This window comes from Sus scrofa, chromosome 5 (assembly GCF_054392235.1).
Source record: "Sus scrofa isolate SSC_HxYL_T2T_F1_AM1 chromosome 5, Sscrofa_HxYL_maternal_Yorkshire_Landrace_v2.0, whole genome shotgun sequence".
In the NCBI taxonomy this organism is placed as follows: domain Eukaryota; kingdom Metazoa; phylum Chordata; class Mammalia; order Artiodactyla; family Suidae; genus Sus; species Sus scrofa.
Window position 1 is genome coordinate 22,688,515 of NC_139387.1, and position 17,103 is coordinate 22,705,617.

Below are 17,103 nucleotides of genomic sequence, written 5' to 3' on the forward strand. Positions count from 1 at the left end.
TCTCAAGGGAAAATAAAACCAGCAGACATCAATACTGAGATGGCTGTACTTAACTCTAAAGGGTTCAGACACGTGTCTGTAACTAGGCTCACTTAATGAATAAACTTCAGCAGAAAAATACAGGAAGGAACATGATAAAAACATTTATAACTGAAACGTACAATATCTGAGAAAAATCACTTATGGGCATAAAAGCAGATGAAAATGGTAAAGAGTCAGGGAACTTCAAAAAGTCCTAAGGGAGAGTGGCTCAGGTGGCACAGTAGGAAGACCTTGAGCTCACTGTCTGCCACAGAAGTACCAAAATAACCGTTTACAGAGAAACCATCGGTAATAATGACCTAATGACTAGCAGAAAAAGTTTTTTTTTTTAATTAAGAAATAACTTTAATAGTTACTGTTATCTTTAACAGACTGGAGTGAGAGGATAATAAGAATAACATTTGCATTTCTGTAAATATAAAAGATTTCATTTTGTGAATATTTTTTATTTATTTTTATTTATTTTTATTTTTTTATTTTCCCACTGTACAGCAAGGGGGTCAGGTTATACTTAAATGTATGCATTACAATTAGATTTTTCCCCCACCCTTTCTTCTGTTGCAATATGAGTATCTAGACATATTTCTCAATGCTACTCAGCAGGATCTCCTTGTAAATCTATTCTAAGTTGTGTCTGATAAGCCCAAGCTCCCGATCCCTCCCACTCCCTCCCTCTCCCATCAGGCAGCCACAAGTCTCTTCTCCAAGTCCATGATTTTCTTTTCTGAGGAGTTGTTCATTTGTGCTGGATATTAGATTCCAGTTATAAGTGATATCATATGGTATTTGGCTTTCTCTTTCTGGCTCATTTCACTCAATATGAGATTCTCTAGTTCCATCCATGTTGCTGCAAATGGCATTATGTCATTCTTTTTTATGGCTGAGTAATATTCCATTGTGTATATATACCACCTCTTCCGAATCCAATCATCTGTCGATGGACATTTGGGTTGTTTCCATGTCCTGGCTATTGTGAATAGTGCTGCAATGAACATGCGGGTGCATGTGTCTCTTTTAAGTAGAGCTTTGTCCGGATAGATGCCCAAGAATGGGATTGCGGGGTCATATGGAAGTTCTATGTATAGATTTCTAAGGTATCTCCAAACTGTTCTCCATAGTGGCTGTACCAGTTTACATTCCCACCAGCAGTGCAGGAGGGTTCCCTTTTCTCCACAGCCCCTCCAGCACTTGTTATTTGTGGATTTATTAATGATGGCCATTCTGACTGGTGTGAGGTGGTATCTCATGGTAGTTTGGATTTGCATTTCTCTTATAATCTGTGATGTTGAGCATTTTTTCATGTGTTTGTTGGCCATCTGTATATCTTCTTTGGAGAAATGTCTATTCAGGTCTTTTGCCCATTTTTCCATTGATTGATTGGTTTTTTTGCTGTTGAGTTGTATAAGTTGCTTATATATTCTAGAGATTAAGCCCTTGTCAGTTGCATCATTTGAAACTATTTTCTCCCATTCTGTAAGTTGTCTTTTTGTTTTCTTTTTGGTTTCTTTTGCTGTGCAAAAGCTTTTCAGTTTGATGAGGTCCCATGGGTTTATTTTTGCTTTGATTTCTGTTGCTTTTGGGAGACTGACCTGAGAAAATATTCATAATGTTGATGTGAGAGAGGGTTTTGCCTATGTTTTCTTCTAGGAGTTTGATGGTGTCCTGTCGTATATTTAAGTCTTTCAGCCATTTGGAGTTTATTTTTGTGCATGGTGTGAGGGTGTGTTCTAGTTTCATTGCTTTGCATGCAGCTGTCCAGGTTTCCCAGCAATGCTTGCTGAATAGACTTTCTTTTTCCCATTTGATGTTCTTGCCTCCCTTGTCAAAGATTAATTGACCATAGGTGTCAGGGTTTATTTCCGGATTCTCTCTTCTGTTCCATTGGTCTCTCTGTCTGTTTTGATACCAGTACCACACTGTTTTGATGACTGTGGCTTTGTAATATTGCTTGAAGTCTGGGAGAGTGATGCCTCCTGCTTGGTTTTTGTTTCTCAAGATTGCTTTGGCGATTCTGGGTCTTTTGTTGTTCCATATAAATGTTTAGAAAAAGTTTTTTTCCACAACTAAAGATATAAGAAGAAACCACAACAAGATGAATAGGAGGGGCAGAGACTCAGGGTAGTCAAGACACACACCCACAGTGAAGTGATTCACAAGTGGTTGATTAATCACCACTGCAGAGATTCTCCCCATGGAGCAAGGGCTGAGAGTCACACACTGGGCTCCGCAGCTCGGAAGTCCTGCACTGAGATGACAAGACCCAGAACATTTGGCATTTATATGGGCAATTAATCTCCAACAGTGTAGCCAAGAATATACAATCAGGAAAAGATAGTGGTATTGGGAAAACTGGACAACCACACGTGAAAGAATCAAACTGGTTTGCTCCCTCACACCATGTGCACAAATAAATTCAAAATGAAGTAACGCCTTTAGAAAGTCCTGAAACATAAAACTTCTAGAAGAAGACCTAGGCAGTTCTCTTTAATGTGGGGTCATAGCAGTAATTTGTGATAATTCTCCCAAGGAAAAGTATAGAAGGGCAAAAGTAAACATTGAAGTAAAAACTCCTTTTGCATGGTGAAGGCAACTGTCCACCCACAGAAATGAGCACCCTACTGAATTGAAGGTTATTACTAAGAATATATTCCATTGTTTGATATCCAAAATATACAACTCAGCATTAAAAAAACAATGACGTATTAAAACTTGGGGAGAGGATCTGAATAGACATTTTTCCAAAAAAGACATCCAGATGGCCAACAAGCACACGAAAAGATGGTCAGCATCAGTAATTACGAGGGCAATGCAAATCAAAACTGCCATGAACTATGCTCACACCTAGCAGAATGGCTAATATCTTTAAAACATCCGGTTACAGTTGTTGAGAGGATGTGGAGAAAAGGGACATTGTGTGCACTGTTGGTGGGGTTGTAATTAAGTGCAGCCACTATGGAAAACAGTATGGCGATCTCTCAAAAGATTCAAAACAGAGCTACCATATATGATCCAGAAATTCCACCCCCGACTATATCCAAATAAAAATAAAACAAAAACCAGAATATACCTGCATCCCTATGTTCTTTGCTGCATTATTTACCATAGCCACAATATGGAAGTAACCTCAGTGTCAGTCAATGAATGAGTGATAAAGAAGGTGTGGTATCTATATCTATAACTGTATTTTATCTGTGTTTCTATCTACCTGTCCTCAATATAGCTATACACTGGAATATTACTTAGCCATACAATAGAATGTAATGTGCCGTTTGTGACAACATGGATGAAGCTAGAAGATATTATGCTAAGGGTAGTAAGTCATAGAGAGAGAGAAAATGATGTATGATTTTACTTATATTTGTAATGCTTTAAAAATGAACAAATATAGCAAAACAGAAACAGAGTCATAGATACAGAGAACTGGTAGTTGCTAGAGGGGAAGGGGTGGAGGAAGGAGTGACATACATGAGAGAGATTAAGATGTACAAACTTTCAGTTTGAAAATGAACATCATGAGTATGCCATGTGGATTGTGGTATATATAGTCAGTAATTACATAGTATCTTATAATGGTGAGAGCTGACAACTAAACTTTTCATGGTGATCATTTTGAAATGTATAGAAAAATGGAATCACTGTATTGTGTTCCAGGAGCTAACATGGTGTTCTAGGTCAATAATACTTTAAAAACAAACAAACACACAAACAAACAAACACACCGCAACCCCGCATAAGGCTATCAGCTGATTTCTCAGAGAAAACTCTACAGGCCAGATGGGAATGTCAAGATATATTTAAATGTCTGAAAGGGAGGAATATGCAACCAAGAATACTCTATGCAGCAAGGCTCTCATTCGTATTCAGCAGAGAAATCAAAAGCTTTACAGATAAGCAAAACCTAAAAGAATTAAGCCTCACCAAGCCAGCTTTCTAACAAACACCAGGGGAACTTCTCTAGGTTGAAAAGAAAAAAAATGCCACGACTAGAAACAAGAAAATTATAAATGGGAAGGCTCACCAGTAAATGTAAACACAAAATAAAAGTAGGAAGCCATCCATAGACGAATATGTTATCCAAACCAGCAATCATGAGAAGAGGAAAAGATGAATGCAGACTACTGAAAAAGCTTTTGAAATGAAAAGACCAGCAACTTAAAACAATGTTGTGTATGTATAAAAAACAATTATATATCATCATATATTTTATTACATATTATTTAATATATATTAATATATAACAATTATGTTATTATAAAATTACATGTGTGTATATATATATAAATCTAGAGCAAAGCCTCATGGGAACAACAAACCATAAAACACCTGACACACCCATAAAAATGAAAAAGCAACTGAAATATGTCTGTAAAGAAAGTCATCAAGTCACAAGTGAAGAGAGCAAAAGAGGAAGGGAAACGTCCAATGGTACGAACTCCAAACAATTAAGAAGATGGCAATATGTACATGCATATTGATAGTTACCTTGAAGGAGAATGAATGAAATGCTCCAACCAAAAGACGTACACTGGCTAAATGGATACAAAAACAAGACTCATGGATATGCCGTCTACAAGAGACCCACACATACAAACTGAAAGTGAGGAGCTGGAAAAAACATATTCCATGCAAATGGAAATCAAAAGCGAGTGGAGTAGCAATACTCATATCAGACAAAATATATTTTAAAATAAAGAGTGTTACAAGAGACAAAGGACACTACCTTGATTGGTCGAGGGATAAATCCAAGACGAAGATAGAACAATTGTAAATATAAGTGCACCAACACAGGAGCAACTCCATATACATCAGGCAGTTGGTAACAGGCATAAAGGAGGAATCAACAGTAACACAATAATAATGGGTAAGAGTGGGGGAACTTTAATACCCACTTGCAGCAATGGAGAGATCATCCAGACAGAAACTCCATAAAGAAACACAGGCCTTAAAGGACACAGTAGACCAGACAGACTAAATTGGTATTTGTAGACCATTTCACCTAAAAGCATCAGAATACGCTTTCTACTCAAGTGCACATGGAACATTGTCCAGGATAGATCATATCTTGGGCCACAAATAAAGCCTCAATAAATTTAAGAAAACTGAAAGCATATCAAGCATTTTTTTCTGACTGCAAAACCACGAGACTAGAAATCAACTACAAGAAAAGAACTACGAAAAACAGAAACACACGGAGGCTAAATAATATGCTACTAAACAACCAATGGATCCCTGAAGAAATCCCCAAGAGGAAATCAAAAAATTTCTAGAGAAAATTGACCACGAAGAAGCCACCATGGTCCAAAACCTGTGGGATTCACAGAAGCAGTTCTAAGAGGGAAGTTTATAGCAATATAATCTCCCCTCAGGAAACAAGAAAAATCTCAAATAAATGGCCCAACCTTCCACCAAAAGCAACCAGAGAAAGCAACAAAGTTAGCAGAAGAAATTGAAGAGGGCAAAGAGATGGAAAGATATATCATGCTCTTGGATTGGAAGCATCAACATTGTCAAAATGACTGCACTGCTCAAGGCAATCTGTGGATTCAGTGCAATCCCTGTGAAACTACCAATGACATTTTTCACAGAACTAGAACAGAAAATTTTTTAGTTTGTAGGAAAACACAAAAGACAACGAATAGCTAAAGCAAGCTTGAGAAAGGAAAACAGAGCTGGAGGAATCAGGCTCCCCAACTTCAGACTTTACTACAAAGCTGGTCGTCAAACAGTATGGTACTCGCACAAAACCAGAAATGCAGATGAGTGGAATAGCATAGAAATCTCAGAAACAATGCATGCACCTGTGGCCAGTCAATTTATGACAAAAGAGGGGGTTCTCACTGTGGTGCAGTGGGCTGAGAGTTTGACTGCAGTAGCTTAGGTTGCTGTGGAGGTGTGGGTTCAATCCCCCACCCAGTGCAATGGGTTAAAGATTTGGAATTGCCACAGCTGTTGCTTGTATTCAGTCCCTGGTCTGGGAACTTCCGTATGCCACGGGTGCATCCATTAAAAACGAAACGAAACGAAACCAAACCAAACCAAAACAAAACAAAAAAACTACAACACTATAACCCAGAAAGCAGGAATATACAATAGAGAAAAGATAGCCTCTTCAATAAATGGTGGTGGGAAACCTGGACAGCTACATGTAAAAATGAAATTAGAACACTATCTGGCACCATGTACAAAAACTCAAAATGGATTAAAATCTAAGCATAAGCCTGGATACTATAAATCCCAAATATGTAAAGAACTCAGGCAATTCACTAGAAAAAACCAAATTCATTTAAAACATAGACTAAGGACCTGAGTGTACATTTCTCCAGAGGAGACGTATAAATAGCCAACATGTACATGAAAAGGTGCCCAACATCCCTCCTCATTGAGATATCATTTCATATCTCGTAGGATAATGATTATCAAAAAGACAGAGATAACAAATGCTGTGGTTCCCCTTGTGGCTCAGCAGGTTAGAAACAAGACAGAGTATCCATGAGGGTGTAGGTTTGATCCCTGACCTCAGTCAGTGGGCTGCAGATCTGGTGTTGCTGCAAGTTGTGGCATGGGAATCTGAGTCGCAGATGTGGCTCAGATTCAGTGTTGCTGTGGCTGTCGTGTAGGCTGGCAGTATGCTCCCTAGCTCAGGAACTTCTCTATGCCACAGGTGCGGCCCTAAAAAGGAAAAAGAGAGATAATGAGTGCTGATGAGAAAAGGGTATCCTTGTGTGCAGTTGGCTGGAATGTAAATTGGCACAATCATGATGAACAACAGTATGGGAGTCCTCAAAATGTTTAAAATAGAACAACCAGATGATCCAGCAGTCCCTCTAGTGGGTATATAGTGAAAGGAAACAAAATCATTATTTCCAAAAAAAAAAAAAAAAAAAAATAGATCTGCACTCGCATGTCCATTGCAGCATTATTTGCAGTAACCAAGATATGAAAACAACCCGAGTGTGTGTCTTTGACATGTTTTTATAGTCAACTATTGATGTCATAAAACAAAATAAATTGCTGATTCTACGTTTTTCTGTTTAATCTCCATCTGGACTCTGTGTTGACTGTTTCTCAATCTTTGTTGACTAGTTCTGATACCAGGGAGGAGGATTAAAAATATAAAATGTGTGCAGCTGGCCCTTGAACAACAGAGGTTTAAATGGCACATGACCACTTATAATGAATTTTTTCAATAAGTACCTGCTACATACCTACGACATGATCCTCAGTTGGTTGAATCCACAAATGCATAACTGCAGCAGATATGGAGGATGGAGTTAAGTGAAGTTATCCAAGGAGTTTTGACTTCCAGCAGGGGAGGAGTGGTGCTCGTTATCCTCTGTATTGTTCAAGGGTCACTCATATGGTTGGGTATAGGATATTTAAAAATGAAAAGCTCTCTCTCACGCTGTTTCACATCTCTTTTTGCCCTGAATAACTTGGTAAGAGCCACACATTTGGTGAAGTCATGACCAGATGAGAATGAGCCCCACCCAGTTATAACAACAAAATACGGACTTCAGTTCTCATGGTAATTTCTTATATCCTTCTCTAATCTCAAATGAATCTTGGTAATGTTTCCAGTTTTCTCATAGTGAACCAAATCAATAGTCAAACTATTGAAGGCATAAAACAGCAATACACTACATGCCAGTTATCAGCTTAACTTGCTTAGTTGAATCATTTAAAAAGACCATTATTAGTAAAATACATGTTTGAAGTAATACCATTTTTAGTGAATTAAAAATAAAGTTCAAAATAATGTAAATTTCAAGGATGTGGTAGAAATTCACTCTATCAGTTTTGGACCAAAATCTACTCCACAAAAAATACAAAACCTTTTTCAAGGAAAGCTTAAATATATATTTCTCATATCGTCATGGCCTAGCAATGTGTGAAATCCCAGGGGATTGACCAGTGTGGCCTATACACCCACCACAAATATCTATTATTAAGAAATGCATATGGAACTGCAGCCGTTGTGATTGAAAGGAGATATAAGCAGTTACGTGAACATTCGATATTCTCTCCTATGAGGTAAAGCAGGTATTTAATTGGCAATGGTCCCTTCTATTAATATCCCAGGGATCATTTCCCTAAGGCCTGTCGCATTTTTAAAATATTGTTCCTAGGATATATCCACCACTTAATGCCAGTGCAAAGCAGCTAGTCTGAGCTATTTGCTTAATTCTGACCATTTTAGTTACAGATTTCAAGATCAGTTGACAGTGCTCACAAAATACTAACTTACCTTTTAAAAAAGGCGTTAAATTTGTAATGAAAGAAGTATGGGGTTTTATTTGGTAAGATATATCCGGCTACAACTTTATGATTTGTTTCTCAATTTCTTAAAAAGTAGTTTTATTCGTGAATCTATGCATGACGCAAAAGTTTTCAGGAAAATAACTATAGGTGTTTACATGTGAAGGAAGGAGTAACTCGATGCTTTCTTAAAGTAAAAGAAAACAGAAAATAGTAGAGGTTTTGTCTAGAGAGCTATAGAATGCTGAAGAAGAGAGTACTAAGAAAACATGGTTGATATTTAAGAAATGCTGTGGATTATAAGCATACAAAGTATTTTCAATTCAGATATTGGGCTTATTTGCTCTCCAACTTTCACGAATTTACATTTTGGGTTGTTAGAAGTGCTGTTCCAGTTAAAAAACTTTTTTCCTCTTTTTTTTTTTAGGGCCACACCTGCAACATATGGAAGGTCCCAGGCTAGGCGATGCAGAATCCAAGCTGCGTCTGAGGCCCACACCACAGCTCAGAGCAACGCTAGATCCTAAACCCACTGAGCGAGGTCAGGAATTGAACCTGCATCCTCATGGATACTAGTCGGGTTCATTTCCGCCGAGCCACAGGGGGAATTCCCACTAGTCGGGTTCTTAACCCGCTGAGCTACAATGGGAACTCCTAGTTAGAGACATTTAATGATGATCTCAGCTTTAGGTTGTACTCCAGATACTGATGATGTAGTTGCATTAATGCGTAATCATTGTTATGAGAAAACAGGTATTTGTGAGAAAGCAGCTAGAATTAGAGATAAGGCATATTTTCTAGAAAATGTTGAGGCTGGCTTGCTGAATGGGAAGTGAAAAAAACTCTTTGGCCTCATTAGGGCGTAGCCAGTTAAATTAGTGGACTTCAGTAAATGTCATTAAATTATTAAAATTTTGTTCAGCAAATGAAAGAGCACATCCTATTCTATATAGCAGTCATGACAACTACAGATTGCAAATTTTTACAACAGACGTCCGTAAATCTGTGGTAGCGACTGCAACATCAGTGCTAATGGGTTTTATTTATTTTTTTTAGAGGATTTATGCAAAGTAATCCATATCCTATTTTTTAGGATAAAAAAAGTATCCTATTTTTCAGGATAGTGAGAGAGTGAGAGCGATACTTGGAGATGCATTCTGTGACATTATAAAGCTCTAGTTCTCCAAAATCTTACTGAATTTAAAGTTTCCATGCAAGGTAGAATATGTACGATGGTAATTATCAAATAAAGGAATGACAGTTTTCTATGATAGCCTTGTTTGCATCTCTGTTTCACTTTGTTTTGTGATCTTCTGCTGGCTCACCCTCCTACACTCCCAGACTCTACTCAACACATGTTATTTTTATCAAAGTCACAGTGCAGTGGGAAGCAGAGCTCTTTTGATGGATAGAAATTGAAATGAGTGTTGGAAGGAGGACCTCTACTGCAAGTCAGATTTATTCAGGATTTTGCCTTTTTTTAAAAGCCCAACTCAAGTGATATGACTATACCTATGTGCATAGTAAGAAACTGGGGAAACCTGGGCCCAGTGAAATGAAATTATAGTCCATATTATGGAGCATATGGTCCCATGTCCAAAATCACATAAACTAGCAGTCCCACGAAAGCTATGGAAAAGCACCAAAGTCATAAGTACGTGATGCTTATGTGTTTGCTTATGTTTATTTAGTAAATTTTCCTCATGTATACATACATGTGTATGTACATGTGTGTGTGCACAGCGATGAATCTATGTGTGTGTGCGTGGTGGATGGAGTGGTGTCAAGTGCACTCCATTGAGTAGAAACAAGTCATTTATGTCATCTGAGACTAGAAAAGCTAAACTAGCCCATAATTTATCTCTTTGCATCTGCGGTACATTTTAAGATGACTCTGTCATTAGCCGTCTAAACTCTTTCTACTTGATCCTGAAACACAGCATGCCTCCCGATGATGAACATGAGCTGCAGACTATGATTCCAGATGAGAGAGAAGAACTGCATGTAGGTGGAAAGCAACTAGTAGGCTTCATGCAGAGAAAGAATTTCTTTTCCTCCGGCTTGGTCTCACTGTAAACATTCCGCTTCAGAGAAATAAAATGGTAAGGACAATTGAGGATAGAGATGTATTTATGGCTTTTCCTAATATATTTGGGGTTATATTTAAAGACGAGCCTTTGGTGCACATGCTTTGGTTCTTAGAAGTAAGCTAGTCTAAGATATGATTTGTGAAAATCACACCCAAGTGACTCAATTTATTCTTCTCGGCTTCACAAACAACCCTGAAATGCAAGTTTCCCTCTTTGTTTTATTCCTGCTCATCTATTTGGTCACTTTGTTGGGCAACTTCCTTATTGTCACCGTTACCAGTGTGGATCCTGCTCTTCAAACACCCATGTACTTCTTTCTCAGAAACCTGTCCCTTCTTGAAGTCTGTTTCACCTTGGTCATGGTGCCGAAGATGCTGGTAGATCTGGTGTCCTCAAGGAAGAGCATCTCTTTTGTAGGCTGTGGTACCCAGATGTACTTCTTTTTCTTCTTTGGCAGCTCTGAATGTTTCCTCCTCTCCATGATGGCTTATGATCGCTTTGTGGCCATCTGTAACCCTCTCCGTTATTCAGTCGTAATGAATAGGTCGCTGTGTTTGTGGATGGCTCTAGGTTCTTGGATGTCTGGTGTTCCTGTCTCTATGCTGCAGACAGCTTGGCTGATGGCCCATCCTTTCTGTGGACCAAACACCATAGACCACTTCTTTTGTGATGGGCCCCCAGTGTTGAAACTAGTCACCCAGGATACAACCATGTATGAAATGCAAGCACTTGCCTCCACACTGCTATTTATCATGTTTCCCTTTTCCCTCATTTTGGTCTCCTACACCCGTATTATTAAAACCATCTTGATGATGCCCTCTGCTACTGGCCGCCAGAAGGCATTCTCCACTTGTTCATCCCACCTCATTGTGGTATCCCTTTTCTATGGAACGGCCAGCTTGACCTACCTACGACCCAAATCCAACCAGTCCCCTGAGAGCAAGAAGCTAGTGTCATTGTCCTACACTGTCATCACACCTATGTTAAATCCTATCGTCTACAGCCTGAGGAACAATGAGGTGAAGGGGGCAGTTAAGAGGACTGTCACTCGAAAAGTCTTACGGAAGTTAGATGTGCCTTGAATTCTCCTGTGTAGAGTTTCTGTAAGCAAAGTAGGAGCACCAGAACCCATGAACAAAAGCTTAAAAGGAATGGGGAGTTTGCTCTTATTTTGTCAGGGTCAGTTACCATGATGGGTGAACCTTATTGTCGCCATTGGAGTCACAGTTCAAGTTGGGATAACTGCGAACATCTTTATGAAGGGATTATTGACAAATCGTGGGGCAGCTCATATGATGGAAATTCCATATCTCTTGAGCTGAAGGAGAAGGAGAAGAGGTATTAACTGGAGCCTGGAGAAGAGTAGTCATCTCAGCCTAATTCTGCTCTCATTCTCTCAAATGTACTGCTGGTGCATGTTCTTAATCAAACCAAAACTGGGACAGAGTGCAGGAGTGTCCACTGATGCCACATGTATGGGATAGGCATCTGGAGCACAAGTCAGAATGGAAAGTGATGAAGAGTAAATGAAACCATCTACCACAAACCATTGTATATTCTGCAGCTAATGTGATGCAAAGACTAATCATGTACTGTGTTTTGAATGAATTTTGAACAAAGATATTGAAAGGTGGAGATTTGTAATTCCCAAGGATTCCTGGTGCAAATTCTTTATATCTGTGCCTGGTTTAAATGAGGTTACTTAATAAAATAACCTTAGTATTAATATTTGGTGATATGACTTTGGACTTCTTTGATCATTGGATAAAACAGCCGTTAATTTGCATTAACCAGCTATGGGTTAGCGTTTTTTTTTTTTTTTTTTTTTTTTCACTTTTTTTATATTTAGGTCCACAGCCATGGCATATGGAGGATCCCAGGCTAGGGGTCAACTAGGAGTTACAGCTGCTGGCCTACACCACAGCCACAGTGACACAGGATCCAAGCCACATCTGCAACCGAGGCAACTCTCAGTGGGATCCTTAACCCATTGAGCAAGGCCGGGGATCGAACCGGCATCCTCATGGATACTAGTTGGGTTCGTTATTGCTGAGCCACAACGGAAACTCCTGGCTGCTACTTAGAATTTAAGCATCACACTTCGCTTGACAGTATTGTAAAAGTGAAAGAGTAAAAGTTAATAATAGCTCACAAGATTTATCACGTTACTGCCTTCAACAAATGCACTTGCCGTGACCCAAGAGATAAGTTCTATTACACATTTATTCTTTATGAAAGACAAATTAGGATCAGAAAATTAATTTGGCAAGCAAAGAGTTATTGAGAGGTGGCCACAAGAATTTGATTACAGACCCTTCTGAATTTAAAATCCAATATGTTAACCTCTTAAAAATCTCTGGTCACATTTTCGTCATGTTATGTCCCCACTTACATGGGAATTTCAGGCATGAAATTGCTTTGAGACAGCAGAGAAGACCAAATGAGATTGAGTCAGTTTAATTTTGGAAAATCTCATGTTTCCACAGGGTATACTGGCTTTGAGTATGCAATTTATGTTTGATGATATCAGTTACTCTAAGTCTTCATTAGCCCATGTTTTTCTTGATTGTCCAACTTTCTCTTTAAGCAGTAACAACCCGCAATCATTCTTTGTCAATTTTCAGGAAAATTTAAAAATCATTGCAGGTTTCCAGGTTGTGACAACTCTTTTGGTTTGTGATTCCCTGAGGTTTGCATCCATTGAATGTAATGGGAGTTTGGGGTAGGAAATACTGGTTCCTTAAAATCTTTCTCCTTCAACAGCCTTTTAATTCCACAAGCCCAACTGAAATATTTTTTTTTATCTTTTTTTTTTTTTTTTGTCTTTGTTGTTGTTGTTGTTGTTGTTGTTGCTATTTCTTGGGCCGCTCCCGCGGCATATGGAGGTTCCCAGGCTAGGGGTTGAATCGGAGCTGTAGCCACCGGCCTACGCCAGAGCCACAGCAACGCGGGATCCGAGCCGCCTCTGCAACCTACACCACAGCTCACAGCAACGCCGGATCTTTAACCCACCGAGCAAGGGCAGGGATCGAACCCGCAACCTCATGGTTCCTAGTCGGATTCGTTAACCACTGCGCCACGACGGGAACTCCCCAACTGAAATATTTTGAAATTAATATTGCTAAGTTCAGTGCCCATCTGGTAAGACCGTTGCATTGTTTTCTTGCTAGTTATGTGTGATTCATTTGGAGGCTGTGAGATTATAAACTCAAGCGAGTAGTGTTTAATTAACTAGCAGATAAAACATAGGCTGAAATAAAACAAACAATATATGAAAAGAGCTTAAGGGAACACCTGATATATAGCAAGCACTATCTGATACTTGGCAGTATTCTTGTTAGAATAGCTTAGAAAATATAGAGTGGGCCCCACATATTGAAGGATGTATTTTGGTTAAGCAGACGTTATCTTCTGATTGAAATGTGAATTAAATTCTTCTTATAAGATGAAAGCAGAAAAGTTTATAAGTCATGCATCTATTGCATATCTTATGTGATTTTTAATCCATGACTTTCTGCAGGGAATTTATAGTATACTCACTGTGTGTTGAATAGTCTTATTAACATAGATGTAAATTACAGAATGGCAAAATCTTCACGTAGACTATTTTATAAAACCCTTTCAACCCCAATTTACAAGTTGATTTTTTTTCTTTAGCGTTCCTAAAGCTAATTAATAGAGTCATTATTATACCTAGAGACATGACTGAAAAGATTGATTTGGGGGAGGTCCCCTTGTGGCTCAGTGGTAATGAACCCAACTAGTATCCATGAGGATGTGGGTTTGATCCCTGGCCTCACTTAGTGAGCAGGGAATCAATGTTGCCATGAGCTGTGGTGTAGGTTGCAGACCTGGTTTGGATCTGGCCTTGCTGTGGCTGTGCCTTAGGCTGGCAGCTGCAGCTCCGATTTGACCCCCTAGCCTGGGAACTCCCATATGCTCTGGGTACGGCCTTAAAAAAGACCAAAAAAAAAAAATAATAATAATAAGATTGAATTGGTGAGTTGTTCTCCCAAACAATTGCTAGCTAACATTTTCATCACCAGCAGTAATTTCAGGATTTACTTTGGGCCAAATATTAGTTTATCCTTGTTGCTGTGGTGGTATGACAGACTTTTTTTTTTTTTGTTATAGTGAAGAAATGTTTTACATAGAGCCCTTCTTGTGTTTATAATGCCAAAGACCATTTCCAAATACGTGCCCCATATTCTTCTTTACAGGCAATTCTGGAAATATGTCCCCTAAATGTCTTTAAATTTAACTGTTAGATGTTGTCCTCAGAGACTGAATCTGGCACACATAATTGGTTGTTTAGTTTACATATTATCCAATGCTGTTACATATGTGGGAGCTGAGGTAAGAAGGAAAAGTGATCAAATGTACCTGATATTTCAGTGAGGTCTAAAAAGTCCATCTTGGGTTTATTTCAGTGACACTCAAGTCAATTTAATGAATCCAGTGCAATATATAACATAGCTTTGTATTTATATTTTAATGCGAAGTAAATAAAACTGCCCTACAAGAGTTTTAGATTTGTTTAGGAGACATAAAATAGGAACCATTAGCTAGTAAAAACGCATTTGTGTAACGAAGGCATAAAGCAAAATTCTCAATCTCCAGAATCAATGCAGTAATAGCAAATACATGCACATTTACTTTTATTTATTTCTCTTAATGGCTGCAGCTGTGGCATATGGAGGTTCCCAGGCTAGGGCTGGAATGGAAGCTGCAGCTGCCAGCCTGCGCCACAGCCACAGCAACGCTGGATCTGAGCCACATTTGCCACCTATGCCCCAGGAAGGGGAAACACCGGATCCTTAACCTACTAAGCGAGGCCAAGGATCAAACCTGCATCCTTGGGGATACTGTGTTGGGTTCTAAACCTGCTAAACCAGAACGGAACTCCCCCCCACACATTTGTAAACTCTCATTGTAAATTAATATTGTGGGAGTTCCTGTCATGGTGCAGCAGAAGCGAATCCAACTAGGAACCATGAGGTTTTGGGTTTGATCCCTGGCCTCACACAGTGGGTTAAGGATCTGGCATTGCAGTGAACTGTGGTGTAGGTCACAGATGAGGCTCGGATCTGGCGTTTCTGTTGCTCTGGCGTAGGCTGGCAGCAGCAGCTCCTATTAGACCCCTAGCCTGGGAACCTGCATATGCTACGGGTACAGTCCTCAAAAGACAAAAGACAAAAAACTACATAAATAAAATTTAAAGATAAATGAATGTTGATAGTGGGTATAGTGGATGTTCAAATAGTAGAGAGAATAAAATTTATGTCCAATGATGAATCACTGTGGAATGAAACCTGTAGACTTAGGAGTCAGAAATCACTTATTTGAATTTGGAATCCAATACTTCCTAACAGTTTATCCTCCCTGAACGTTCACTTCTCCCCATTTTTGTAGCAAAGTCACTTGAGTTTTTACTGTGCTGCCACAATTTACTGGGTTCATAAAAGAGGGGACTGTGATTTTTTATGGATCACTTAACCTCTGGAGTCTTCGTTTTATGATTCTTAGGGGAAAGTAGAAACCATCTCCTATGGAGAAAATGGGAAGAGCAGATAGACTATATTTGACCAGTCTCCCTTATAGCTAGTTTGTGGGCGTGTAGGCTAAACTCAATTAATCACATTTTTGAATTGTCATTTACCCATGCAAAAAAATGGGACAGTGAGGATTCACATGAAGCCAGTGGCTCCTCGTGTTCAGGGACAATGGAGATTGCAGTGGCTGTGGCAGGTTCCAGTGGCCAGGGCTGGGAATGCCAGCTGAAGTCGTGGCATCTAGAGTCTGGTTGTGCCACAGAAGTGTGTTTATGCAGCTGATTCTGGAGCATTAATTTGGGTCTTCACTGTGGTCCTGTTTATTCTTGTATTTCCCTTCCCATTTTGTATGTGGTATGCTTCTAAATATATTTTCAGTGTTTCTCCTATGTAAATCAATCATCAGGATTCATTTTAAGATTTTTAAATGAAGAATTCTAATGGATAAAAATCAGTCAGGAAACAAATGTCATTTGACTGAACCTATGTGTAAGTTTCATCAAGGTGGCTCACATGGAAGCCTTTTGGAAGGAACACTGTGAATCTAGCAGCAAAAATTGTTGCATATGTTGGTATATTCGGGATATACTTCTATGTAGAGATAGAACCTCCACGTCATCATAAATTAGATGTGGATACTCTTCTGTGTGTGTCACTGGGGCCTCTGGAAAGGCTGCAGAAACCGTTTTAAGAAGGGCTTTTAAATGTGACTTTAAACACTACAATGGTATTTTTTATTTTTAGATTAGTTGAATGTGTTTTCATTTTTTTTTTTTAAAGATTTTTGAATGTGTTTTCTCTGTATCCAGCCATTGGCAAATTTGGGGAAAAATGTCTTCTAGATTTTAAAAATGAAAACTTTTTCCGTCAACTTTTAAAGTCCTAGTGTGCACCAGAACCATATACGAACAAGACAAAAGCAACATGTGGTGGAAGACACACTAATCTTAGTTTTGAAAACCCTAAGATGCATATACATCATATACATCAACTAATATTTGACCAGAGAGCCAAAAATACTTAATGGAGGAAAAGCAGTCTCTTCAACAAATGGGGTTAAAAAACTGGATATTCATATGTAAAAACGAAACTAAATCCCTAACTTACCCTGCTCACAAAAATGAACTCAACGTAGGTTAAAAACTTGAATCTAAGACAATAAA

The 17,103-nt window shown here is 38.8% G+C and overlaps 2 protein-coding genes across 3 annotated transcripts in view; both read left to right on the forward strand.

Annotated features, from left to right (window-relative positions):
* LOC146403204 (uncharacterized) overlaps nucleotides 1-17,103 on the forward strand; it is a 732,844-nt gene that overhangs the window by 58,381 nt on the left and 657,360 nt on the right. The gene's annotated exons all lie outside the window — the stretch shown is intronic.
* LOC110260843 (olfactory receptor 10A7) lies at nucleotides 10,520-11,470 on the forward strand. The gene has a single exon (XM_085024865.1). The coding sequence runs from the start codon at nucleotides 10,520-10,522 to the stop codon at nucleotides 11,468-11,470; it is 951 nt and encodes a 316-aa protein (XP_084880991.1).

Excerpts from the sequence above, each read along its gene's own strand:
- LOC110260843 (XM_085024865.1), top strand. The coding sequence starts at position 10,520 with ATGATTTGTGAAAATCACACCCAAGTGACTCAATTTATTCTTCTCGGC.